The sequence below is a fragment of the Pararge aegeria genome, chromosome 15, assembly GCF_905163445.1.
Source record: "Pararge aegeria chromosome 15, ilParAegt1.1, whole genome shotgun sequence".
Taxonomy (NCBI): domain Eukaryota; kingdom Metazoa; phylum Arthropoda; class Insecta; order Lepidoptera; family Nymphalidae; genus Pararge; species Pararge aegeria.
The window spans coordinates 2,528,754-2,550,665 of NC_053194.1; the positions used below are offsets into that span (position 1 = coordinate 2,528,754).

The window sequence follows — 21,912 nt, forward strand, 5'->3', positions numbered from 1 at the left end:
AGGGTACTAGACCGGAACACTGTTATTGCCGGCCCCAGCCGTCCCCAGTGTGAGATGACCATAACTGAAGAAATAGGGCCTACATGTATTTACACGGTACACCGTTAGTAGGTCGGTTAGAGGTTGGTAAGGTGTGGTTCGGCTTTTAATTCTGAACTTTCTTTAATTGCACGTGAAGATCTCTTTAAAAACTTATAATTGGATAAAATAAAAAATAAAATATTATACCAAAACAAAGCATAATATAAATTCCCGCCGGCGAAAGCGCACGGAAGATAATCATTTTTTAAAATTAACATCGTTTAAAGTATTCTAATAAAACATTTATTTTGCCGTTGCAGCTTACCCTTCATAAAATAATTAAGAAAACCTTAAAAATAAATAACAAATGTTTAAAAAAAAAAAAAACAATTTATTGGTTTTGAATTAGAAAAAAATGAAATTAATAACGCAACATATAATTTAAATTAGGAATATAACTTGGGCTATTTTCCAGCGCCTATAATGAACCTCTTACCGAGGAATCAATCAATTTTATGTGACTTGTGAGTTTATGACGTGTTAATCTAAATAATATTTTTTTTAATTACTTCTCCAGGCATGTTTTGTATTGTACGTCGTTCTGGAACGCGAAATCCCGTGGCAAAAATTGAACCCCGTCGGGAATAAATTATTGATAATGTCTTCATCCCCTAGATTATCTCACAATTGAAAATAAGCCCTATGTTAATATTTAAAGTAAACATTTAATTCAAAACCGATAAATAAGGAAAGGAATGGCCATAACTTTTTTTTTATATAAAGCTAAAATACAAAAATAACATACTTAATATACCATTCTTATTGTACCATAATATTTATGGTACAATAAGATTGAAATTACAAAAATATATAAATAGTTAAAATACGAAAATCATTTAATTTAACAGTTAAAGTTTAAAGGTCCTTTTATCATTACTAGGAAATAATTCGGCTTTTACTTACGCTTATTTATGGTCGGCGTATGCCCGACTATTTACAAACGTTACCGTCGGGCTTACGCCGACAAAACACGTGAATAAAGCCGAATATTTCATAATAATTAATACCAACCACTAAAGTTTTAATTAAAAAAATTAAAATGGTTCTGTTATCATTAAAATTATCAAGTATGTAAATTAACCACGCTACGTGTTAAAACGTGGGATCGCATCATGTTGAAAATATGTATTCGCCTTAACCTATAAAATATTCACAAATGCTGATTAATTAAGTAATCTTAAAACTAATGGTCAATGAGTTTTGTGCAGATAGTAAATATCACATCAATTTCTTAATTCGGCAGTCTCAGACTAAGGGAAAAGATAGACGTAAACAGAGTGCCCAAATATTGGTAGAGACATATTACTTGCATGACACATGCTTAGTCCAATTTAATTAAATAATGTAGTATATTGTAAACCCAATTTAACGCAATGAAATATTTACATGACCCAATGCCGCCATGTTGTATCATCATCACTTCAGTCGATTGACGTCCATTACTGGACATAGGGAGACACATATTTTGTAAGGAGTTCCAAAATCAACGGTCCTTGACAACTTGTTTCCAGCGGCTCCCAATGACTCGCTAAGACATGAACTAATTTAATAACTTTTAATTAGTGGAATATTCGTCTACCTTCTTCCAGTCTGTGTCGGCAGTGTACCTTAGTCCTTAATAAAAATAGGGTATTTTAACTTTTTTTTTTACATTAAATAGAATCTAATTTTAGCCAATGGAGCATGAATTTACAGCGATAGGGAGATATACAACTATTTAGAAGGAAATCAGTTTAAATGCTTTTAATAACTTATTCAATTTCGGTAGTTATTTCTTGTAAAACAACCAACTTCGCGCCACTTGAGTCCACAAGACTGTTTGTTGTTAATAAACCCATATCTAGGCAAAACTAGTTATTGAAATTAACCTTGATAAGCAATGATTTATGGAATATAAAAGTAATCCAACTTTATTCACATGTGTTTTGTCAGACTGGTTAAAGTGCTAACTCGAAACTAGTCGGACATACGCCGACCATAAGACGCGTGAATAATGAGTATCATTTATAATAGTATAGTTTTAAAATAGAATAAAATACCCTTTAACTACCACTTTTATGAGTTACATCAGCAGTTTTAGTTATAGCTTAAAGGACTTTTCTTTGGCCAACCTATAACGATTGTAGGCACCAATGAATTATAAGTCTTGTTGCTTTATGTTAAAATTTGTAATATAACAACAACTGACAGATGTCGTACGAAGCGAATGGAATAAAATGGAGAAGGTATATCACTCAACAATATTTTTTAAACAATTATCTGTGCAGTTAATTTGCCCGAACTCATAAAAGTGATTGTACTATAAAACATTAATTTATAAGCACACGATTATGAGAACACATCAATGGGTCTTGGTGATAGAGTAGCTAGGTTCACGTGGGTGGGACTTCCTAATGGATCCGTGTGAGATTCTATCCTCTTTGCCTCGATTGTTGCTTGCTTTACTGCCTCTTTGTAAGGACCTCTTTTCTTTTTATTGAAGCGCATCTGCAAAGTTTATCAAAATATTAAGGTTTACATAAATGATAATTGGGTATGAATTGCTCTATGTTCATACTCAAAGCTGGTGGGCTATTCTTAGACCAGGGCGCGTTTGGAACTCTCCTAGCTTTAGATAACAAATAAGTTATCACCCTCGCCTAACATGTTAAAATGTTAAATTTATGAATGCTTTATAAGGGCCTGTGATTTTTTATTTTTTAAATAAATGCTATTATATAGCATGGTCCGAAAGATCAAAATGTCATCAAGCTTTTAAAAGCCCCCACAGCTAGACACAGGTTTTCTTTGTCACAGTATATTCGCACACAAATTTAGTATATTCACCTCACCTACAAAAACTGTCTTGTTGGTCTACTGGTTAACATGTTCCACTGTGGATGTGGACATCCCAAGTCTGGTATACACACACATAGCCATCAAGCTCCAAAGTAAGTGTCGCTTGTATTATGGTTACTTAGATGACTGATGAATATTTCTATATATACAGATAAACACCCAGTCACTGAAAATCATCTTGTTCATCACATTTTTCAGAAGTGGGAACGGACTTGGACTCAAAAAACAGTCAATCAATATGCCCAAAACAATAGTGGAGTAAAGTGCATAAGGTTATAAATTAACAAATAAATGTAAGTTACCTTATAATCTTCTAAGAAGGGGCTCAAGCTGTCACATGGCATTAAGGATGATGTTGTTGATGCATACCATGCTACATGAGCTCTAGAAGTGGGTGTAACACTCATTACCCTGCCCGGCCACCACGGAAACCCTACTACCTACACAAAAAAAGGGAAAGTTTTATGTTTCAACTAAAACACAAATGTTTTAATGACAGCACTAAGTATACAGAATTTAAAATGATACATTATCATACCAACTTTTGGCAGTTAAACTTCAAGTTATGAACAAGTTTTATTTGAACATAAGAGAGAGAGAGTGAACTAAAAAAACTCAGACCTTGTACTTTTGAAAAAGTTTTGTTATTACAATATTTAGTCTACATATTGCTCTGGTAACTTTTACAGACCACAAAAGTTGCTTAAATGTAAGACTTTAATCAACATTTTCTTTAAATTTTAGTTATTTTTATATACTAGTTAACTGATTGCTAATCTGGGGGTAGGTGATAATAAGACCAGAGATGGTATAAGACTAACCTGTCAGGGGTTATATTAAACCCAGCCCTAGTCAGTGAAAATTGGCAATACAGATGTATTGCAATACATACCTTCCCCCATACAATGTCACCAGGTGAAACCCTTAATAATGTTCCACCAATTCCCTCTGTGCTGTTGGCAGGGAAGTCAGGCACTGCCTCAGTCTCCCCATCATCAGAACAATCCTGTTCTCTACGCTCATAAGAGTTACTGCTTAATCTACGCAAATTGATTGACAGTTTCTGCTTTAGACAGTCATTTTTAATATCCCCAAAATATTCAATATCATCTTCACATTTTGAAGTGTTCTCATCGTGCTGCTTCTGTATTTTATGCTTTTTTTTATGCTTCACCTTATGTTTATGCTTCTTTTCTAGTAAATCTATTGTTGTGGAGTTTTTTGACAAGTTATTGCGAGGTGACAAAGCCCCAATATGCTTTGGGGAATGACCTATCCATATATCAACAGTTTTTTCAATACTGCTTTGTTTCCTTGCTTGTTTCTTTGCTTTTTTCAATGCTTTCTTTACAGCTTTTGAGTCAGGTTTTGTTGGTTTAGCCATATCACAGGAAACACCGGAATCTTCGTTAAAATCACCACTGATAGGAGGTATTTTAACAACTGTACCTTCCCCTTCACCAAAACATATTTTGAGTGTTCTAGCATTTGAAAATAAATTGCTGAACGAATTATCACTGTCTTTATATTCTTCCTTATCACATAAATCACTATTGTCGGACACACTGACGAAAGCTAGTTCCCTGGTTTCGTTTTCAGTATCGTCACACGACTTTACATTTCTCGCACTTTTACTTTTATCACTCGGTTTTGATACACTTTTGGATTTGATAGCACTCGTTATTTCACCCGGCTGAAGCCTAGATAGTTTAGGAATCAACATGCTACCCATTAGATACTTTTTTTCCAGCTTCGATGACTCAGAGCCCTTGGGGTGATCGTCATCCGAATCTAATTTGCGTTTTTTGGACACGTCTACATTTTCGCTGTTTTCATTGCAAATTCCCTGGCAATTAGAACACAACACTTTCCTAGGCCTCAATCTCACTGTCATCTTTTGTCGGGGCTGGGGTTTCGCCTTTGTAGATGTCTTCTTTGATTTTTGAAAGCTTTCCACAGCGTATTGTGGCTCTTGATATGTGAATCTTTGACTAGCGGAATGTAGTTTATCATCTTTAGTATCGGTATTTTCGACTTGTTTTGAGAAAGCTGGATTAAGGCTGTACACTCCAAATGGTAAATTACTGTAAAAAATTTGTAAATAGGGAATAAATGGTATGGTTGTGAAATAATCGATAACAATACTGTACGAGTGCCTTGCCAATACGAACCCCTTGTTTGAGTCCAAAAGTACGCCTTGGAATTTTTTATCTTCTGCACAATATGATACCACAATTAGGTCTTCAAGAGCTTCCTCAACATTTACTAAAATCTGTGAATTCCTTTGAATCATCATATCGGCTGTTGCAACGACAGCCGCCATATTCTTACCGTCATAGACAAAATTTAATAATTTTATTGAATGTTGCCCTTTTAGAAAAATAATTTATTTGTTTGTTATGAAAAAGTACATTAGACTTATCTTAATGAAACATAAGTTAATTCAAAATTCATTTATTTCAAGTTGACGTACTTTCATTTGCATTTTGGTTTTCATTAAAACAAACCTAATCAGAAAGAAAACTTTCATCTAAAAGAAAATTACCCAATATTATTGCCGTGCTTCTTTTTGTATATTGAAGTAAGTTGATGCTTGTGCAACAATACAGCAATTCAATTCTTGTTTGTGTTTATTTCGGTTTTTTTTTGTACTTTCTTGAAGCGATTACAGAATTATATATATTTAACCTTTGTCTATGAAAAGTCAAAATGACAAAGACATTTCGAAATATGGGCATTGACAAATTGTTGACAAGTTTCATTTTTTTTATTCCCTCGAGCGGAGGTACGAAGGTGGTGATTTGTACTTCGCTTATCTTTTTGCATTCACGTATTTTCGATAAGGATTTTAAATATTTTGAAATTGCACATAACGGTTGTGTAGAACGAAGTAAGTATTTATTTATATTAATTATAGTATTCTTAATATTCTCCGCGGGATAAATATTTAATGCTAAGAGAGCTTACATAATTCGTCGGACTAATATTATGTTCAATTATGAGTTTTCGTCTAATATTACATAGCTCTTGGGTATTGTAAGACTCAAGGACATAGAAGGGTAAACACTAGACACCAAGTGCCGTCAATATTTATTACGGATTTTTTTTTAACAATAAATAATCTATAGTTTATTCTAGGAGAATATTATTCCTAGAATTTTTAAATTTACTTAATGGTAATCATTACTTAAGAGTATTCAGAGCTCTTTTTCTTCAAAAAGAGCTCTTATTAGGGTGTTTAATGTGCTTAACATAATTGTTGAAAATATCATCCTCATGCTTTCAGCCTATTAATAATAAAAATCTTTTATTTACACGATTATTATATAGTGACAGAAATCATAGCTTAAAACTATGATTGGTTGTATCATTGATACCTAAACTGAGAAAAAACGCATACTATAGATATCACTGCTCTCCCCTGTATAATTAATTTTGATTGAAAAACTTAAGACTTAGACAAGTATATTTTATTTTGAATAAACAAAAGGATTCAAACTAACATGAGACATGCAAAATCCCATTAATGGCCCTCTTCACTGAAAGCTATGTGGGATAGAGCTTAACTTTTCCACCCTGCTTTAATGCAGGTCTAAGGGCTTTTAATGAATATAATAATATGTTAAAAAGCTTAGCTTCCAAAAACTTTCAAAAGTGGGCATTTCTGGACTTTGGAAAGTACTGAGAATTTCCTTACACAAACAGTTTATGTAACAATTTATGAACCCAACCCGGGATTCAAACAAATTTATTAGTAAAACTTGCTACCCATTGCAAAATTAGGCTGTTTATGATTTGTGTAATTAATAATAATATTATTGAAGTATATGACATGACAAATAAATGTCATAGAAGAAGAAAATATTTAGCTACTTTTTCTATCTATTTAGAATTAAATTATAATACATGGATTATAAGAAACAAAAATAAACCTCATTTTATAAATTGTTTTTTTTATTAGATCATGTCCAGCGAGAAAAGGATAGATATCACTCAGCCTCTATGGGACCAGAGCACATTTGCAGGCAGATTTAGGCATTTTGCTTTTATTTCCAACCCTTTGCTATCTTTGGTGCCGGAGAAGGAACTCTATGAGGCAAAGGAGCTGTATTTTAGTTATAAGTAAGTATAAAATAACTAAAACTATTAATGTAAACTTTTGTTTCCATTCCAGGCTCAAGCTTCTTTATCTCTCATTCAGTTAGCTTTCTATTTTTAAGTGTTTCTCATTCTACAAAAATAATATACTTTGTATTTGATTTGTATCCTAACTCAATGTAAATTAATATGTAACTAAAGGAAACAATATACAAAATGTTTAGAGACAACCCGGTAAACATAGTAGTAGTAGTGGAGTTTTGTGGTACAGGGTTTGTCTGGGGAAGTACTATTGCCATGTTTATTTCTGCCGCAAAGCAGTACGGCTGAATTCCAGTCTGAAGTGTGTGGTTGCTAGTGTAATTACTGACGCTTGACAACTACAGTCCAGATTGATGGATACAGGGCAGCATTTTGTAGAGTGTCTTTGTTACATGCCCTTTAAAGTGTTGCTCTGTTTAAGGTAGGTTTTCCAATTATCTTCAGGTTTACAGTCTGGTTGGTCCATGAATTATAACTGTAAAAATGCCTTCAAGTTACCTTGGGTTCAGTATCTAAATCCATTAGATTCTTTAGAGATTTAGATACTGAATTAATATATCTTTTTACATTGCGTAAAGATTAAATGAACATTTCTGGTACACACCATGTACGGAAGCTATGGTGGTGATCCAACAATTCATCTTTGAAAGTTGTTAGCGCGATGCAGGATCTTTGTGGCGGCATCTAGTTTTGTAATGTGGAGACCGCTGTAGCGGTCATTATCATTTTGGATTAACGTGTACGAAGTGGCGTGCACAGGGCCTTAGACCAGGGTATGCATAAAGCGGGAACATGGCATTAAATGGAAATTTTCCCCTCCAATACTGAAACTTGTACACATATTCTTGGAAGTGTTAGAAGTAATATAGGATACTTTTTATCCCGACATTAAGCTCGGTTCCTTTGGGAGAGGGGATGAAAGTGTTTGACGATTTTACACCAGAACTCCGACAAATTATAACCGATTTAAATAATTATGTATTTTTGTACTATATAGAGGTTTTGTACTATATGTGTTTAATTTTGCCCAAACTATGGTTGGAGATAGAGGACAGAACTCCTCAGCGGACAGCGGCAAACCCCTCATTTAAGGTTTAGCGATACTGTGTTTTAGATCTACATCTAAATTTAATGCCACATCAAACAACAAAATCAAACGCAGACGAAGTCGCGGGCAACAGCTAGTATATAATAATTTGGGTATGCAGTGCTTTTGTGCATTTATGAAGTACACGCCACTTCGTGTACGTTAATCCAAAGTGATTATATAAATTGTCTGAAGGACATCCTAAAAGTCAATCATTGGTAGCCTGAATAACAGGCAACCCACTGCAAGCGAATCACCAGAAAAAAAAAGTTTAGTGTTATGCAAATGAAATAGCAAATAGTTTACCTTATTCTTGCTAATAATACCATTGAGGAAAATGAACGCAAAAAGTTGTCATGGCTAATTTAAAGTAATAATACTCATGTATTGAATAATTTTATTTTTGAAGTGTAACTTATTTTTTATCTTTTGTCTTTAGCCTATTTAGAAATGATTTTATGATAACCAAAACCAAAGTAACGGTTAAAGCTGATGTACAGCGTAAATAAATTGAGCATTGAAAATATTTGCTTGTTTTGAAGATATTCTTAAATTTAATTAATCTCTGAACAATCTCTCTTAAATTGCCTCCAACTAACATTGCATTTGAATATGTTTTTGTAGTTGGTAGAGGTATTTCTGTAGTCGATAACTTCATTCTCAATGGGCTATCAACTACATTGAAAAAAATTGGCTATCCAACGCCAATTGTATAGCTTATACAATTGGTATCGTTAATGAGCGATCTCAGCGATCTAAGCAAGATATATTCAAAATATTTTTTCTGATATCCTGGAAAAAATAAACAGTTACCGCAAATTAAAAATGAAACAAAAATTGTAAAATTGGGCATATTTAAAAAAGCTGTTAAGGCTCATTATCTCGCTCAGTAAAGACGACTATTATTATTTATTTATCTATTCAAACTCATTTTTAAGTATTTATGGTATAATAAGATATGTATTAGTATATTTATTTTTTATATTTATCAATAGTATTTTATTATTTGTGTAGTCTGGTTTATGTATTAGTATGTATGCACTAAATAGTGTACCCCACCTATTTGTTTTCTTTTTAGTTTTCCTAATGCTAAGGTTGCCTGGCAGAGATCGCTACTTAGCGATAAGGCCGCCTTTTGTATCCTGCTTCATTCTTCATGTGTTTGTTCTTTTTCTTGTCTCGTTTTTCTGAGTGGTGTACAAATAAAGAGTATAAATAAATAAAAAATAAATAAATCGTAATTATTTTATGCTCCTTTTTATAAATTACTAATATTAACGGCCGTTTGGCGCATTGGGCAGCGGCCGTGAGACTTCTGAGACCAAGGCCGTCGGTTCGATTCCCACAACTGGAAAATGTTTCTGTGATGAACATGAATGTTTTTTAGTGTCTGGGTTTATCTGTATTTTATAAGTATTTATGTATATTATTCGTAAAATTATTCATCAGTCATCTTAGTACCCATAACACAAGCTAGGCTTACTTTGAGGCTAGATGGCTCAACCCTCGTAGCTTTAGGTTTAAGTTGGCGAACGAAGTTATCATCATCATCATCATCATGTCAACCAATCGACGTTCACTGCTGGACATAGGTAGGGAGTTCCACAATACACGGTCCTGAGCCGCTTGCCTCCAGCGGCTCCCAGCGGCTCGCCTGATGTCATCCGTCCACCTCGTTGGGGGCCGACCTACGCTGCGTTTACCGGTGCGGGGTCGCCATTCCAGCACCTTAAGAACCCAACGTCCATTGGTTCTCCGAGCTATGTGCCCTACAAATTGCCACTTCAGCTTGGCAACTCGCTGAGCTGATCTCCTCATTTCTGATTTGATCACGTAGAGATACTCCTAACATAGCTCTCTCCATCGCCCGCTGATTGACTCTGAGCCTTCTTATGAGGCCCATAGTTAGCGGCCATGTCTCGTCATCCCCTTGTAATTATATAAACATATATGTATAAACGTAAACGCATACATATGTGTTTACGCAACGATACATATATGAATAAATGCCTGTGATAGACCTACACGAACAAAGAAATTTTGAATTCGAATTTGTTTTTTTATTCTTCCAGAGAAGGCAAAGAGCCCACGGGCACTCCTATGACCCAAGTGGTGAGGGCCAAACAGCTTTACGAGTCTGCCTTTCACCCCGACAGTGGCGAGTTACAGAATGTGTTTGGGAGAATGTCCTTCCAGATGCCCGGCGGCTGTCTCATCACCGGCGCGATGTTACAATGGTATAGGTATGTACATCTAGGGATTTGGGTCAATCCCAAGACATCTACGCTGGGCTTGACCCAAATCCCTGCCTAAATTAATACAAACAGGACCCGTGTCTCCTCTCGGAATGAGAAGGGTTTAGGCTGTTATAGTCAACCGCGCTGGCTTAAATAAGTGACATTATTCACGTACTAATTAAGTATTATTTACTTATGTAAAAAGAAAACATGAAAAAACACGCACGTAAGCACTATCACACACACTGCATGTTTAATTTGCAGGGCGAAAAATAATTACGTTTAGGCTGTTATAGTCCACCGGGCTGGCCGAATGCGGATTGGTGGACTTCACACGCCTTTGAGAACATTACTCTCAGCCGTGCAGGTTTCCTCACGATGTTTTCCTTTAACATCCGTGGAAAGATTGAGTTGCGCCCCGAGTTTAGAACTCGCTCAGAAATTTCAGGCCGAAGTCCTAACCACTAGCCTCTTACCGCTTACTCTCTTAATTGATTCATTACACTAACCCATTACTGGCCACAATAGACCACGGGTCTCTTCCCACAATGAGATGGGGTTTACGCCGTAGTCTATCACGCTGGCCCAGTGCTTATTGCAGTGGCGTGCATAGAGGGTATGCATAGGGTATGCAGATGATATAAAATGGACATCTCCAGTAAGTGTTATAAAAAACTCAAAGATAGGCATTGTAAGAGTTATAAAAAAAGTATTTATAATGGGGATTTTCTTTATTTTATATCATCTGCATACCCTGTGCATACCCTGTGCATACCCTGCGCATACCCTGTGCATACCCTGTGCATACCCTCTATGCACGCCACTGACTGATTGGTGATTTCCACACCTTTAAGAACATTATGTAGAACTTTGAGGCATGCAGGTTTCCTCACGATGTTTTCCGTCACCATTGAAGCAAGTGATATTTTAATTACTAAAACGTGCGTGTTGGGACTCGAACTCGGCCCCCCGAAAGTAAAATCGAGTCACTACCCAATGCGCTATCAAACTTATAAGTGAAATTTTAATTGATTCATCTGGCATTCAATAAACCTGATTCTGTATTCGTTCTGAGAAGTCTCTTAGTTCTGGAACCTTCCGGGACTTTGATTGTGGGTGGTCTCGTGTCCTGGGGAATTAAAAATGTCGAGACTCTATCGGCTCTATCGCTACGTAGCGTTTTTTTCATGAGGGTGATGAATAAGATCGTATTTTCCAGAACCACGACCGCAGTGGTGTTCTGGCAGTGGGTCAACCAGTCGTTCAACGCGTTGGTCAACTACACCAACCGAAACGCCGCATCGCCGCTGAGCACAACGCAAATGGGCGTGGCTTATGTATCAGCTACTTCCGCTGCAATGATCACTGCCTTCACATTCAAATTTGGAATACAGAAACGCGCCACCAGCCCCATTCTAGCGGTAAGATAGTAAATAAATAATAATAAATATACTACGACAATTCACACGTCGCCATCTAGCCCCAAAGTAAGCGTAACTTGTGTTATGGATACTCAGATGACTGATGAATATTTTAATGAATAATATACATAAATACTTATAATAAACATATGAACACACAGACACTGAAAAACATTCATGTTCATCACACAAACATTTTTAAGTTGTGGAAATCGAACCCACGGTCTCGGACTAAGGAGAGCAGGGTCACTGCCCACTGCGCCAAACGGCCTTCTTACATGGCAGACGCGTTTCCCTAACTTTTATTAAGTCAAAAGTCAAAGTCAAAAATATCTTTATTCAAGTAGGCCCATAGGTGGCACTTTTGATGCGTACATAAGAATTACACGGTAGTGACATGATGGCGATAGCCACATTCGTAAACTTAAAACTAAAGCCGGGTGTTTTTTTTTTTTTTTTGTTATCACGATCTCACAATGTCATTTTAAATTATTAGAAGAGCAACCTGGTTAGAGCAATAATTTACACCCAAGCTTTTTGATCGTTTACGTAGTCATTTATACTATAATAGGACTTTTCTATAAGCTTACGTTTAATACAAACTTTGAACTTTTTAAGAGAAATCTCCAAGATGTCAATTGGTAGTTTATTGTAGAATTGTATGCAATTTCCTTTAAACGAATTATGAATTTTATGTAACCTAGTATATTGCACTGTAAGTTTATTCTTACTTCTAATGTTTAAATTATTGCAGTCACATTTTTTCTTAAATTTAGAAATGTTTTTATGAACGTACATTAAATTTTCAAATATGTACTGACTATACACTGCCATTATTTTAAAATCTTTAAATTTATCTCTCAATGACTCTCTCGGACCCATTTTGTAGATAGAACGAACAGCCCTCTTCTGCAGCACGAAAATAGTGCTAATTTTATATAGACACCTGATATTGGCTAATCTGTGTAAAGCCAGAAGAAAAAAACATATACCACCACCTATACACACATCGCCATCTAGCCCCAAAATAAGCGTAGCTTGTGTTATTGGTAGTAAGATGACTGATGAATATATTTACGAATAAAATACATAAGTACTTATAATACCCGGACAATGAAAAACGTTTTCATTCAACATTCATGTTCAACACACAAACATTTTTCCAGTTATTCAAAAAAAAAAAAAAAAATAATTTATTTCAAGTAGGTCTGTTGTAAGCACTTTTGAAACGTCAACTCTGTCTGTTCGTAGTGACTCGGAAGGCAAATTCTAGCGAGAAGAAGCCGGTCAGAAACTCAGCAGTTGCTCTTTTCCAACATCAACTATTTACATTTTACATTTTAACATTCATATTACTATTTTGTAGGAGAAAGCGTAGTCGGGTGCTTCCAAGCAACCTTGTCGTTAAGAAATTCATTAATTGTACAACAACTGTGTGGTAATGGAATTCAAAAATTGTAGGCCAATTTGTTCTTTAAAAAAAATTAACACAATTCTTTAGCTCGGGTAATATAGTACATTTATTTACATTATCTATAATATTACCATATTCATGAAGCACTCTTTGTCGTATTACAATTTCTTGCATTAAACAAGTTCTTAGATATGTCAAAGTCAAAGTCAAAAATATCTTTATTCAAGTAGACCCATAGCTAGCACTTTAGATGCGTACATTGAATGTTGTTGTTGATAACCATATTCGTAAACATAAACTAAAGCTACTATTTTATGTTTAAGGTAATTCCAGGGGATATTCAAGCTGGAATTTGTTTCGTTTTTTTTTTGTTTTTTTTTATTTGTGTTTTCTTTTTTCAGAGATTCGTGCCGTTCGCAGCTGTTGCGGCCGCCAACTGGGTCAACATTCCACTGATGAGGCAAAACGAAATTTTACTAGGTAAAGTTGCTAACAATTTAAACTAGTTATTTGTCTTCTCATTTCAACCCGTTACGGGCCCACTACAAAGCACGGGTCTCCTCCGAAAGTGAGAGGTGGTTAAGGCCGAAGTCCACCACGCTGGCTCAGCGCGGATTGGTGGACTTCACACACCCTCACGATGTTTTCCCTCACCGTTGAAGCAAGTGATATTTTAATTACTTAAAACGCACATAACTTAGAAAGGTTAGAAATGCTTGCTGGGATTCGAACTCGGTCCCCCGAAAGTGAAGTCGAGCTCCTGCCCACTTGGGTATCACCGCTTCCCATTTGTCTTCCAAAAACTGTACCATTGAAATATGTTTAACAGGTTTAGATGTTACGGACGAGAACGGTAAAATAATTGGCAAATCGCAACTAGCTCCCGTCAAAGGAATATCGCAAGTGGTCACTTCTAGGTAAGTAACGAAATAAAATTAATTCATTATTAAGGTACCCGTGCACCCACCAGATTCTCCCGCCAGTGGGTGCTAGGGGAATTCGTATTTTCCCGTACACCCACTGCGTTAGAGTAGGATTTAAAAGTAAAAATATATCGATGATCTAAACGACAAGGCTGCTTGGAAACAGGCCACTCCGCTCTCATCTCTCACGAAACAGAAAAATTCTAAAGATTGTTTAACTTTAAAATGTTGTTGGAAAAGAGCAATCTGCTGAGTTTCTTGCCGGCTCTTCTCGGTGGAATCTGCCTTCCGAACCGGTGGTAGAGTCACTACAAACAGACTGACTTGACGTTTCAAAAGTGCTTATTGATTAGGCCTACTTGAAATAAATGAATTTTGAATTTGATGTAATTTTTAAAAGTTTAAAGTGAAGGACATAGTTAAAGTACCTAAGGATCTGCATTCCTACGTGGTTGATATACCGCGGTCGCGTACGGAGTGCTTTGCATCTTCGTTTCTGATCCGCACCGCTAGGATCTGGAATGCCCTTCCAGCATCCATTTTCCCTGAGCATATGAGTACCTTCAAATCAAGAGTAAAAGGCCAAAAAATAATAAATACATATTTAGTTACCACCTTGATATAACCTTATAAACGGAAGTTCGTGCGCACACACACGAACACAGGAACATACACTCACAACATTCACGTACAGATGGGCGCAAGACCCATACACACACAAACATAAACACACACACGCATACACATTAACACACACGCACACACACGCTTTCCAGTCAGCATGTTATTCTCACTTAACCGTTAGAGAACTCTACACACCTTTGAAAGTTTCCTTTGTTAAAGTGCACTATATATTATCTCAATGATTGAATGATACGGGATTTCGTAGTTTAGGGGTCTGGATTCCAAAGATTTATTGTACTGAGTTTTTCTTATTTTCTATTTCTATTTCTATTTCAGGCATGCAGGTTTCCTCACGATGTTTTCCTTCACCGTTGGAGCAAGTGATATTTTAATTACTTAAAACTCACATAACTCAGAATCGTTATAGGTGCCTTCTATGATTCGAACTCGATTGCTCGTCGTCGACCTGTAACCACTGGGCTATCAACGCTAACACTACATAAAATCACGCCTGTCCACTGTAAGGAGTTACGCAGATGCATTCAATATTTTGGGGTACACTTACGTTTTCTTTCGAAGAAGAAGAAACTCTTTTAAATTTAAAAATGAAGGCATGCAAAGCTTCCTTATTGCTGCCAGCAATCTCTTATTAGCAACCTTCGAATGACAGAACCTGTGGCAAGACAGCGGGACTAAATAAAAAGAATAAGAAATAAATTAAAAATGTAGTAATGCAAAGGAGGCCTTATTGCTGCCAGCAATCTCTTACTGGCAACCTTTGTATGACAGAATCTGTGGCAACACAGCAGGACAGTGTATAAGCGTACTAGCCCGTTTTTAGTTTTTTCAAATAAAAAGTCGGGTTTTTTTTTTGTTCTTCTTGTTAGTTTGCACTTCCAAGGCTCCAATAGATTCAAAGTTATTGAAATGTTTGATTTTTTTTTTTAACAGGATAGTGATGTGCGCTCCGGGAATGCTTTTGCTGCCGGTGATCATGGAGAGACTGGAACCCAAAGCTTGGATGCAGAGGATAAAGTGGGCTCACATTGGCATACAGACAGGCATCGTCGGGTTATTGTGAGTATTTCACGAGTACTTTGTCAAACCTCCAAGCTATGTAGCATATTCATTTATTTATGTACAAGCTATTGCCCGCTGAGGAGTTCTGTCCTCTATCTCCAACCATATTCATCAGATCTACACAAAGTTTGGGCAAAATTAAACACATATTATTACCTCTATAGTGCAAAAATAGTTTTTTAAATCGGTTATAATTTGTCGGATTTATGGTGTAAAATCGTCAAACACTTTCATCCCCTCTCCCAAAGGAACCGAGCTTAATGTCGGGATAAAAAGTATTACTTCTAACACTTCCAAGAATATGTGTACAAAGTTTCATGAGGATCGGTTTAGTAGTTTTTGCGTGAAAGCGCAACAAACTTACATTGACATTTATAATATTAGTAGGGATTTGCTTCTAATATCCATGTTTAAAGCTAGAAGAAGTCAAAGAAGGTTAACTACAGGGTTAAATTATAAACTCTTGGCTTGTAGTTGTTCACATTAAAGCTAAATACTTTAGATCTACGACTTTTTTTAACTCGATAGTTTTTCATCACACTTAACGTGGACCTTATTGTATGGATATAAGAGTTATAATACATGATATTATTTAACATTACCGCACTTGTGTTTTAATTGGGATGTCCCGATTAAGTTATGTTTGTACCTTAGTGCAAGTTATATGTATTAAGATGGACCATTTTTAGTTTAACCGGTTTATATATTTTAGATGTTTTGATAGATTAAGATATATTAATATAAAGAGCGGCCTGCGAGAAAATAGCAAAAAGGGTTAAAAAATATTCCCATTATTATATTTTTAGTAATGTCACTTTACAGAAATAGCAAGTTTAAAGTTTTAGAACAAAACTTATTAATTTTATTGATAGGAACTAAACAGCCGAGAGCTTTCTGGTAATTTTTATTTAACCCGGTATAAAAAAAAAAAACTGGCCAAGTTCGAGTCTGCCTCGGGTTGAACGGTTCTGTTAACATATCTATAAAATGTAATAAATATTTTTTTTTAATTTTAATTTAATTATGACATCAATTATGGGGAAAACCTTTCGTTGCGAGAGGTTTGTTGTGCAGCAGTGGCCTCTCAAAAAGCCAAGTATATGTACCATCAGTGAAAAGTTATCTAAACGCTGGTGAAAATCTCATCTAAATCTATTGCGTGGTTAAGGATAAAGTAACTCTTAGTGGATTAAAAAGAAAAAAAATCTTTTCCAGCCTCACATTCATGGTGCCGACAGCTTGTGCGATATTCCCACAAAAATGGTAAGTAATTCTAGTCTAGAAGTCTTAAAACTTAACTTTTATTTGCACACCACTATGAAGTTAGAAAAAAAAAAACATTAGAAATACAAAGACAGAAATAGAATACAAAAGGCGGCCTTATCGCTTAGTAGCGATCTCTGCCAGGCAAACTTTGGATTAGGACAAGATGAGCGAGAGCGGACAGGTGGTGTAAAATTATTATAAACCATTATCATCATTCAAATAGCTAAATACAAATACATAAACAAAATTGCACAAATAAGAAAAATATAAAATAATAAACTAATATATACTCAATCATACATAAATACTTAAGAACATATAGATAATAAAAATAAACATAATCAAGGTACTAAAAGTCGTCATTATTGAGCAAGATAATATGCTTTCAACGCGGTTTTAAACTTACCACAAGTATAGGTAGATAAAAACAGTACTAAAAGTTATAACATTACTAGCGGACCCCAGCGCCATCTGTCGGGCTGAATTGTGATCTAAACCATTCAGGATGCCACCCAAACGCATACCAAAAAAATCATTCAAATCGGTCCAGCCGTTTAGGACGAGTTCAGTGACATACACACGCACACAAGAAATATATATATGTAAGGATATAATATCACTTATATTCATATATTTTTTTCCAGTAAACTATCCATCGAAACAATACAGCGCTTCGAAAAGGACAGATATGAAGAAATACTTAAGAACACCGACGGGAAACCCCCGGAATACGTTTACTTCAACAAGGGATTGTAAACATGTTAATTAGTGTGGCATTAGGTAAACAAATAGTCTTAGTGTGGTCAGAGAGATGTTATTACCTTTAGAAGTATAGATCCCAATGTATGAGACGGCCGATTGGCGCAGCGACCCTGCTTTCTGAGCCCAAGGCTGTGGGTTCGATTCCCACAACTGGAAAATGTTTGTGTGATGAACATGAATGTTTTTCAGTGTCTGGGTGTTTATATGTATATTATAAGTATTTATGTATGTTATTCATAAAAATATTCATCAGTCGCCAAAGTACCCATCACACAAGCTACGCTTACTTTGGGGCTAGATGGCGTTGTGTGTATTGTCGTAGTATATTTATTTATATTTATAATCATACATTAGTTACCATATCGGGCCATAACGCCGACTGTAATGTAACCTACGTGATGTCAGCGATATTAGAATCAAATACCATATATTAATTTTAAGTAATAAATAAGTAATAATTTAATTTTTTATATAATTGTACTTTAACATAATATGTTAAATTTCAACTTACCAGCACATTTCAATAAAATTCGTATTTTGTCGGTTAATTGGCGGTAATGGTTCGATATGTTTTTAACTGCCTCGCTGGTTTAATAGTTAGCACGTTAGCTCGACGATGTCCTGGGTCCAAGTCCCGGATCAAGCCTAAAAAATGTCAGTACCAGACCGGGGTATGCAAATTACAGCCCCTGTTCGGAGGCCCCGTTTATTATTAGTAACATTTGATAAATAATTTTTAAAGCCAACCAGATATGGTGCTGCTTCGTGGGTCAACTCTTATTCCTAATCTCCTATAAAAGATAAGAACTGTACTCATTAATAACCTGGGGATGACGACGATGTAAATGATTTCACTCTTGACGACTCTAGAGGTATTAACATCTCACTTCGGTAATCATGTCAATTTTTAGGTTGGAAGTTATTATCTTTTTATATAATTATGGAAGTGAGCAGCATTTAACTTAATGTTTTTAAGTCATAAACTGCCATTACTTTATAGACGCCAAACTAGAAATCCTGATAACTAAGATGTAACGTTTTCTGACACTTGGTAACTGGATATCTGTAAAATGTCATCTCTATACAGAATTTACCATGAGTATACAATCGGTGTTATCAAATAATATTTCGTATAAATACATCGTCCGGAAACCTGTGAGATAAGTTACTGAATGTTGTTACTAGTCGCGACGAATATCTAATTCGTTCAATATCTAATATAAAAAAAAAAACAAATATGACGATGAAGATGATGCTTTCATCTTCGTTATCGTCATCACCATCATCATATCAACCCATTAACGGCTCACTGCAGTGAACGGGTCTCCTCCAACAATGAGAAGGGGTTAAGGCCTTAGTCCACCACGCTGGCCCTGTGCGGATTGGTGGACTCCACACACCTTTGAGAACATTTAGTAACATTCGTAAACTCGACGTAATCAGAAAATTTACTGAACACGGGGCGGGGCACCCTAGTAAGAATAATAATTTATCAAACAGTATTTTTTGAATCATTATTATTTTTATATTATTAAGCAATAAGCTTAAATTCAATCATTACATTTAAGTTGTTTTAAGTTATAATATTTTCTTTTATTTTAATTATATCAAACTCAAGACATTCTTTACTGGTCTAAGTAAAATTTTGGGAGGCAACTTTACTTTGTTGTGGAAAATAGCAAAGTGGGAACTTGTTAAAGAATAAACACACCGAAGCGAGGGCGGGCCGGGGAAATCTAAGACATTGGATAGAAGCAGGCGTTACTTTGCGGAAATCCACGATATATTATCGAAATTAAGCTTAATTTGCTATACTCCGCGAAAAGCAGGAGAATCTGTGTGGTGTAATTTATAATTTCTTCAATCCTTATACTCCACACCAAACAGATCTTCGGCAATATACCTTCTACGCACGTTTCGCTCCGAAACCGGAGCATCCTCAGATGTTGACTTTACAATGAATAATTGTTAAGTCAAGACGATAAGAAATCTAAGACGATATCATAATATAGGTGATACGACATATTGTATTCAAAATGTGCTATCCTTTTCCATCGGAAACATTGTGTTAGGGACTGTACTACTTTTAGACGTCCGAGGAAGTCCTACTGCCATGCTTATGTCTTCCGCCAAGCAGTTCTGAAGTAGTTCTGAAGTAGTCAGTAGCTGCGTTCTGAAGGATGTCGTTGCCGGTGCAATAACAGGTGCATGAATCTTAACATCGACGCCTCAGGTTGATAAACTGGGGGTGGAACCTTCGTGTCTCCGGCAAAGTGTTGACCTGTTTATAGGCGTAAGTTCTAAACTTAACATCAGGTGTACCATCTCTTAGGTCCGTCATTTGTTGCTATAAAAAAAAGATAAATTTCTCAGCCTTACAACGACATTGGCACCATTTGATATAAAGCAAGATCGGAAGGCAAAGTAAAAGTCATTTGTCGCTTTGAATTTAGCCCAACTACTTTTCGCCACTTTGCTATTTTTTCAGAATAGCTGCTACTAAAATACCATAGTTAAATCAATCAATTAATAAATAATAATAATATTTCAATTAACAGTTACACAGTAAATTAAAAATAGTACAAAATAAGGCAAACATAAGGTAATGTGTATCATGAAACCCAAATTCGATAATACTGCTATAGTGCAAGACTGAGTCGCAGTTATTAAATCAATGCTAAATACGTTAGCTATTCTAATATGGCTTGTAAGTGAGATTGCTTTTTTAATAAAGAAGAAAGCGCTAAAAATTTTGGTATGGAGTAGGCTTTCACATACAAGAAGTATATTACCGCTCCCGCCCTCGCACTGGCTTCTATGTGTTTAGTGCTTAATAGTTAATGACTATCGTACCATGTACAGTTTTAAATTTAATAATTTACATTTACTTTTCAATAATTTAATGTGAGTATTAATTTTTACCGTGCACATTCCACTCTGAAGTCTTTATTGTTAAATAATTGAGCCCTTTGAAGAATGTTTGAATAGATTACGTATTATATAATACTTTTTTTGTGCCATTTTGACGAGTATATGTTTTTATATATCGTGTCTTGATTTTTATTATATAACTCAGTATTTATTTCATATATTTTATATCATATTTTTGTTATTTTAGGTATAGAATACTAAATTGAAACCTTTTTTATGAATGATGTATATTTGGACTCGGCAATCTCAGGTATTTTAACCTTTATTAAGTTTGATCAATATTTATTTATTTAACTCAGTAAATTATGTATTAAAATATTTTAAATTGATAACTTATTTACTAGCATATTTTTTTTTTAGTAAATTGAGTTACTTAACAATTCTTAGCCGCTCAAAATGAATTGTTCTGTGATGTAAAACATTAAAAATTATTTTATTTTGTCATCAATTGTGATTTTTCTTTTGTTTATCAATGGGTTTTAATATATTGTAGTATAACTGCAATATACTTTTTATTGTTATGCATTCAGCTTTATGTACTTATTTAGGTGTAATCCATAACTGAGATTATGTCGATTGTTTAAGTCTCAGTATCATATAGGTAAGTGATTAATTCAGTTTATAGATTTCTCAACAATTTTACACAAATTTTACAAAATAAGAAAAAATGTTTGGATTTTGCTTATCACATGTTACTTTCTGTCATTTATGTTGTAGATATTTTCAATTGTTTGAATGTCTGTTGATAAATGCTGATAAGAAGAGACAATAAAACTAGTTATTCTGATCAATTTGTTTCCTTTTTACTTCTAAATTGCAGTTAAGTTGGTCAATTTTATAAATATTAAAATGCATATAAAATTTCAGAACTGACAGGATTTGAACCTGCGACTCTCTGGAAGACAAAAATATTTAGTATGCATATTAAAATTTATAAAATATTTTACGATATCTCCTAAACAGAAATCCTTTGTGGGGACGGGTATAAGCTTTTATAACATGATACCGAAGGTAATGTTAGATCTACGTTTACCTAAGTTTAAACCATATAGTAAAACACATTTAACAAATCGTGGTTACAACACGATTGATCAATTCCTTAACGACA

General features: G+C 35.0%; 2 protein-coding genes across 2 annotated transcripts; one reads left to right on the forward strand and one right to left on the reverse strand.

Moving 5' to 3' along the window:
• Window positions 1-415: 415 nt before the first annotated feature.
• LOC120629810 (PWWP domain-containing protein 2A-like) lies at window positions 416-5,242 on the reverse strand. Its single transcript, XM_039898865.1, has 4 exons — window positions 5,091-5,242; window positions 3,812-5,003; window positions 3,222-3,359; window positions 416-2,568 (listed from the first exon to the last, which is right to left on the reverse strand). The coding sequence occupies exons 1-4, from the start codon at window positions 5,240-5,242 to the stop codon at window positions 2,410-2,412; spliced, it is 1,641 nt and encodes a 546-aa protein (XP_039754799.1). The 3' UTR covers window positions 416-2,409.
• A 447-nt stretch (window positions 5,243-5,689) lies between these two features.
• LOC120629819 (sideroflexin-2) lies at window positions 5,690-18,024 on the forward strand. The gene is made up of 9 exons (XM_039898875.1): window positions 5,690-5,809; window positions 6,881-7,041; window positions 10,219-10,389; window positions 11,603-11,804; window positions 13,620-13,698; window positions 14,048-14,135; window positions 15,717-15,842; window positions 17,061-17,108; window positions 17,756-18,024. The coding sequence occupies exons 2-9, from the start codon at window positions 6,884-6,886 to the stop codon at window positions 17,865-17,867; spliced, it is 984 nt and encodes a 327-aa protein (XP_039754809.1). The 5' UTR covers window positions 5,690-5,809; window positions 6,881-6,883; the 3' UTR covers window positions 17,868-18,024.
• The last annotated feature ends 3,888 nt before the right edge of the window (window positions 18,025-21,912 follow it).

Bases quoted from the DNA above. Each gene is read 5' to 3' on its own strand.
- LOC120629819 (XM_039898875.1), top strand. From the start codon at position 6,884: ATGTCCAGCGAGAAAAGGATAGATATCACTCAGCCTCTATGGGACCAG. The intron at 14,136-15,716 runs GTAAGTAACGAA...TTTTTTTAACAG, and splicing joins TCGCAAGTGGTCACTTCTAG to GATAGTGATGTGCGCTCCGG. The intron at 15,843-17,060 runs GTGAGTATTTCA...AATCTTTTCCAG, and splicing joins ACAGGCATCGTCGGGTTATT to CCTCACATTCATGGTGCCGA.
- LOC120629810 (XM_039898865.1), bottom strand. From the start codon at position 5,242: ATGGCGGCTGTCGTTGCAACAGCCGATATGATGATTCAAAGGAATTCA. The intron at 5,004-5,090 runs GTTCGTATTGGC...AATTTTTTACAG, and splicing joins CTTTTGGACTCAAACAAGGG to TAATTTACCATTTGGAGTGT. The intron at 3,360-3,811 runs GTATGTATTGCA...TTTTTTGTGTAG, and splicing joins GTGACATTGTATGGGGGAAG to GTAGTAGGGTTTCCGTGGTG.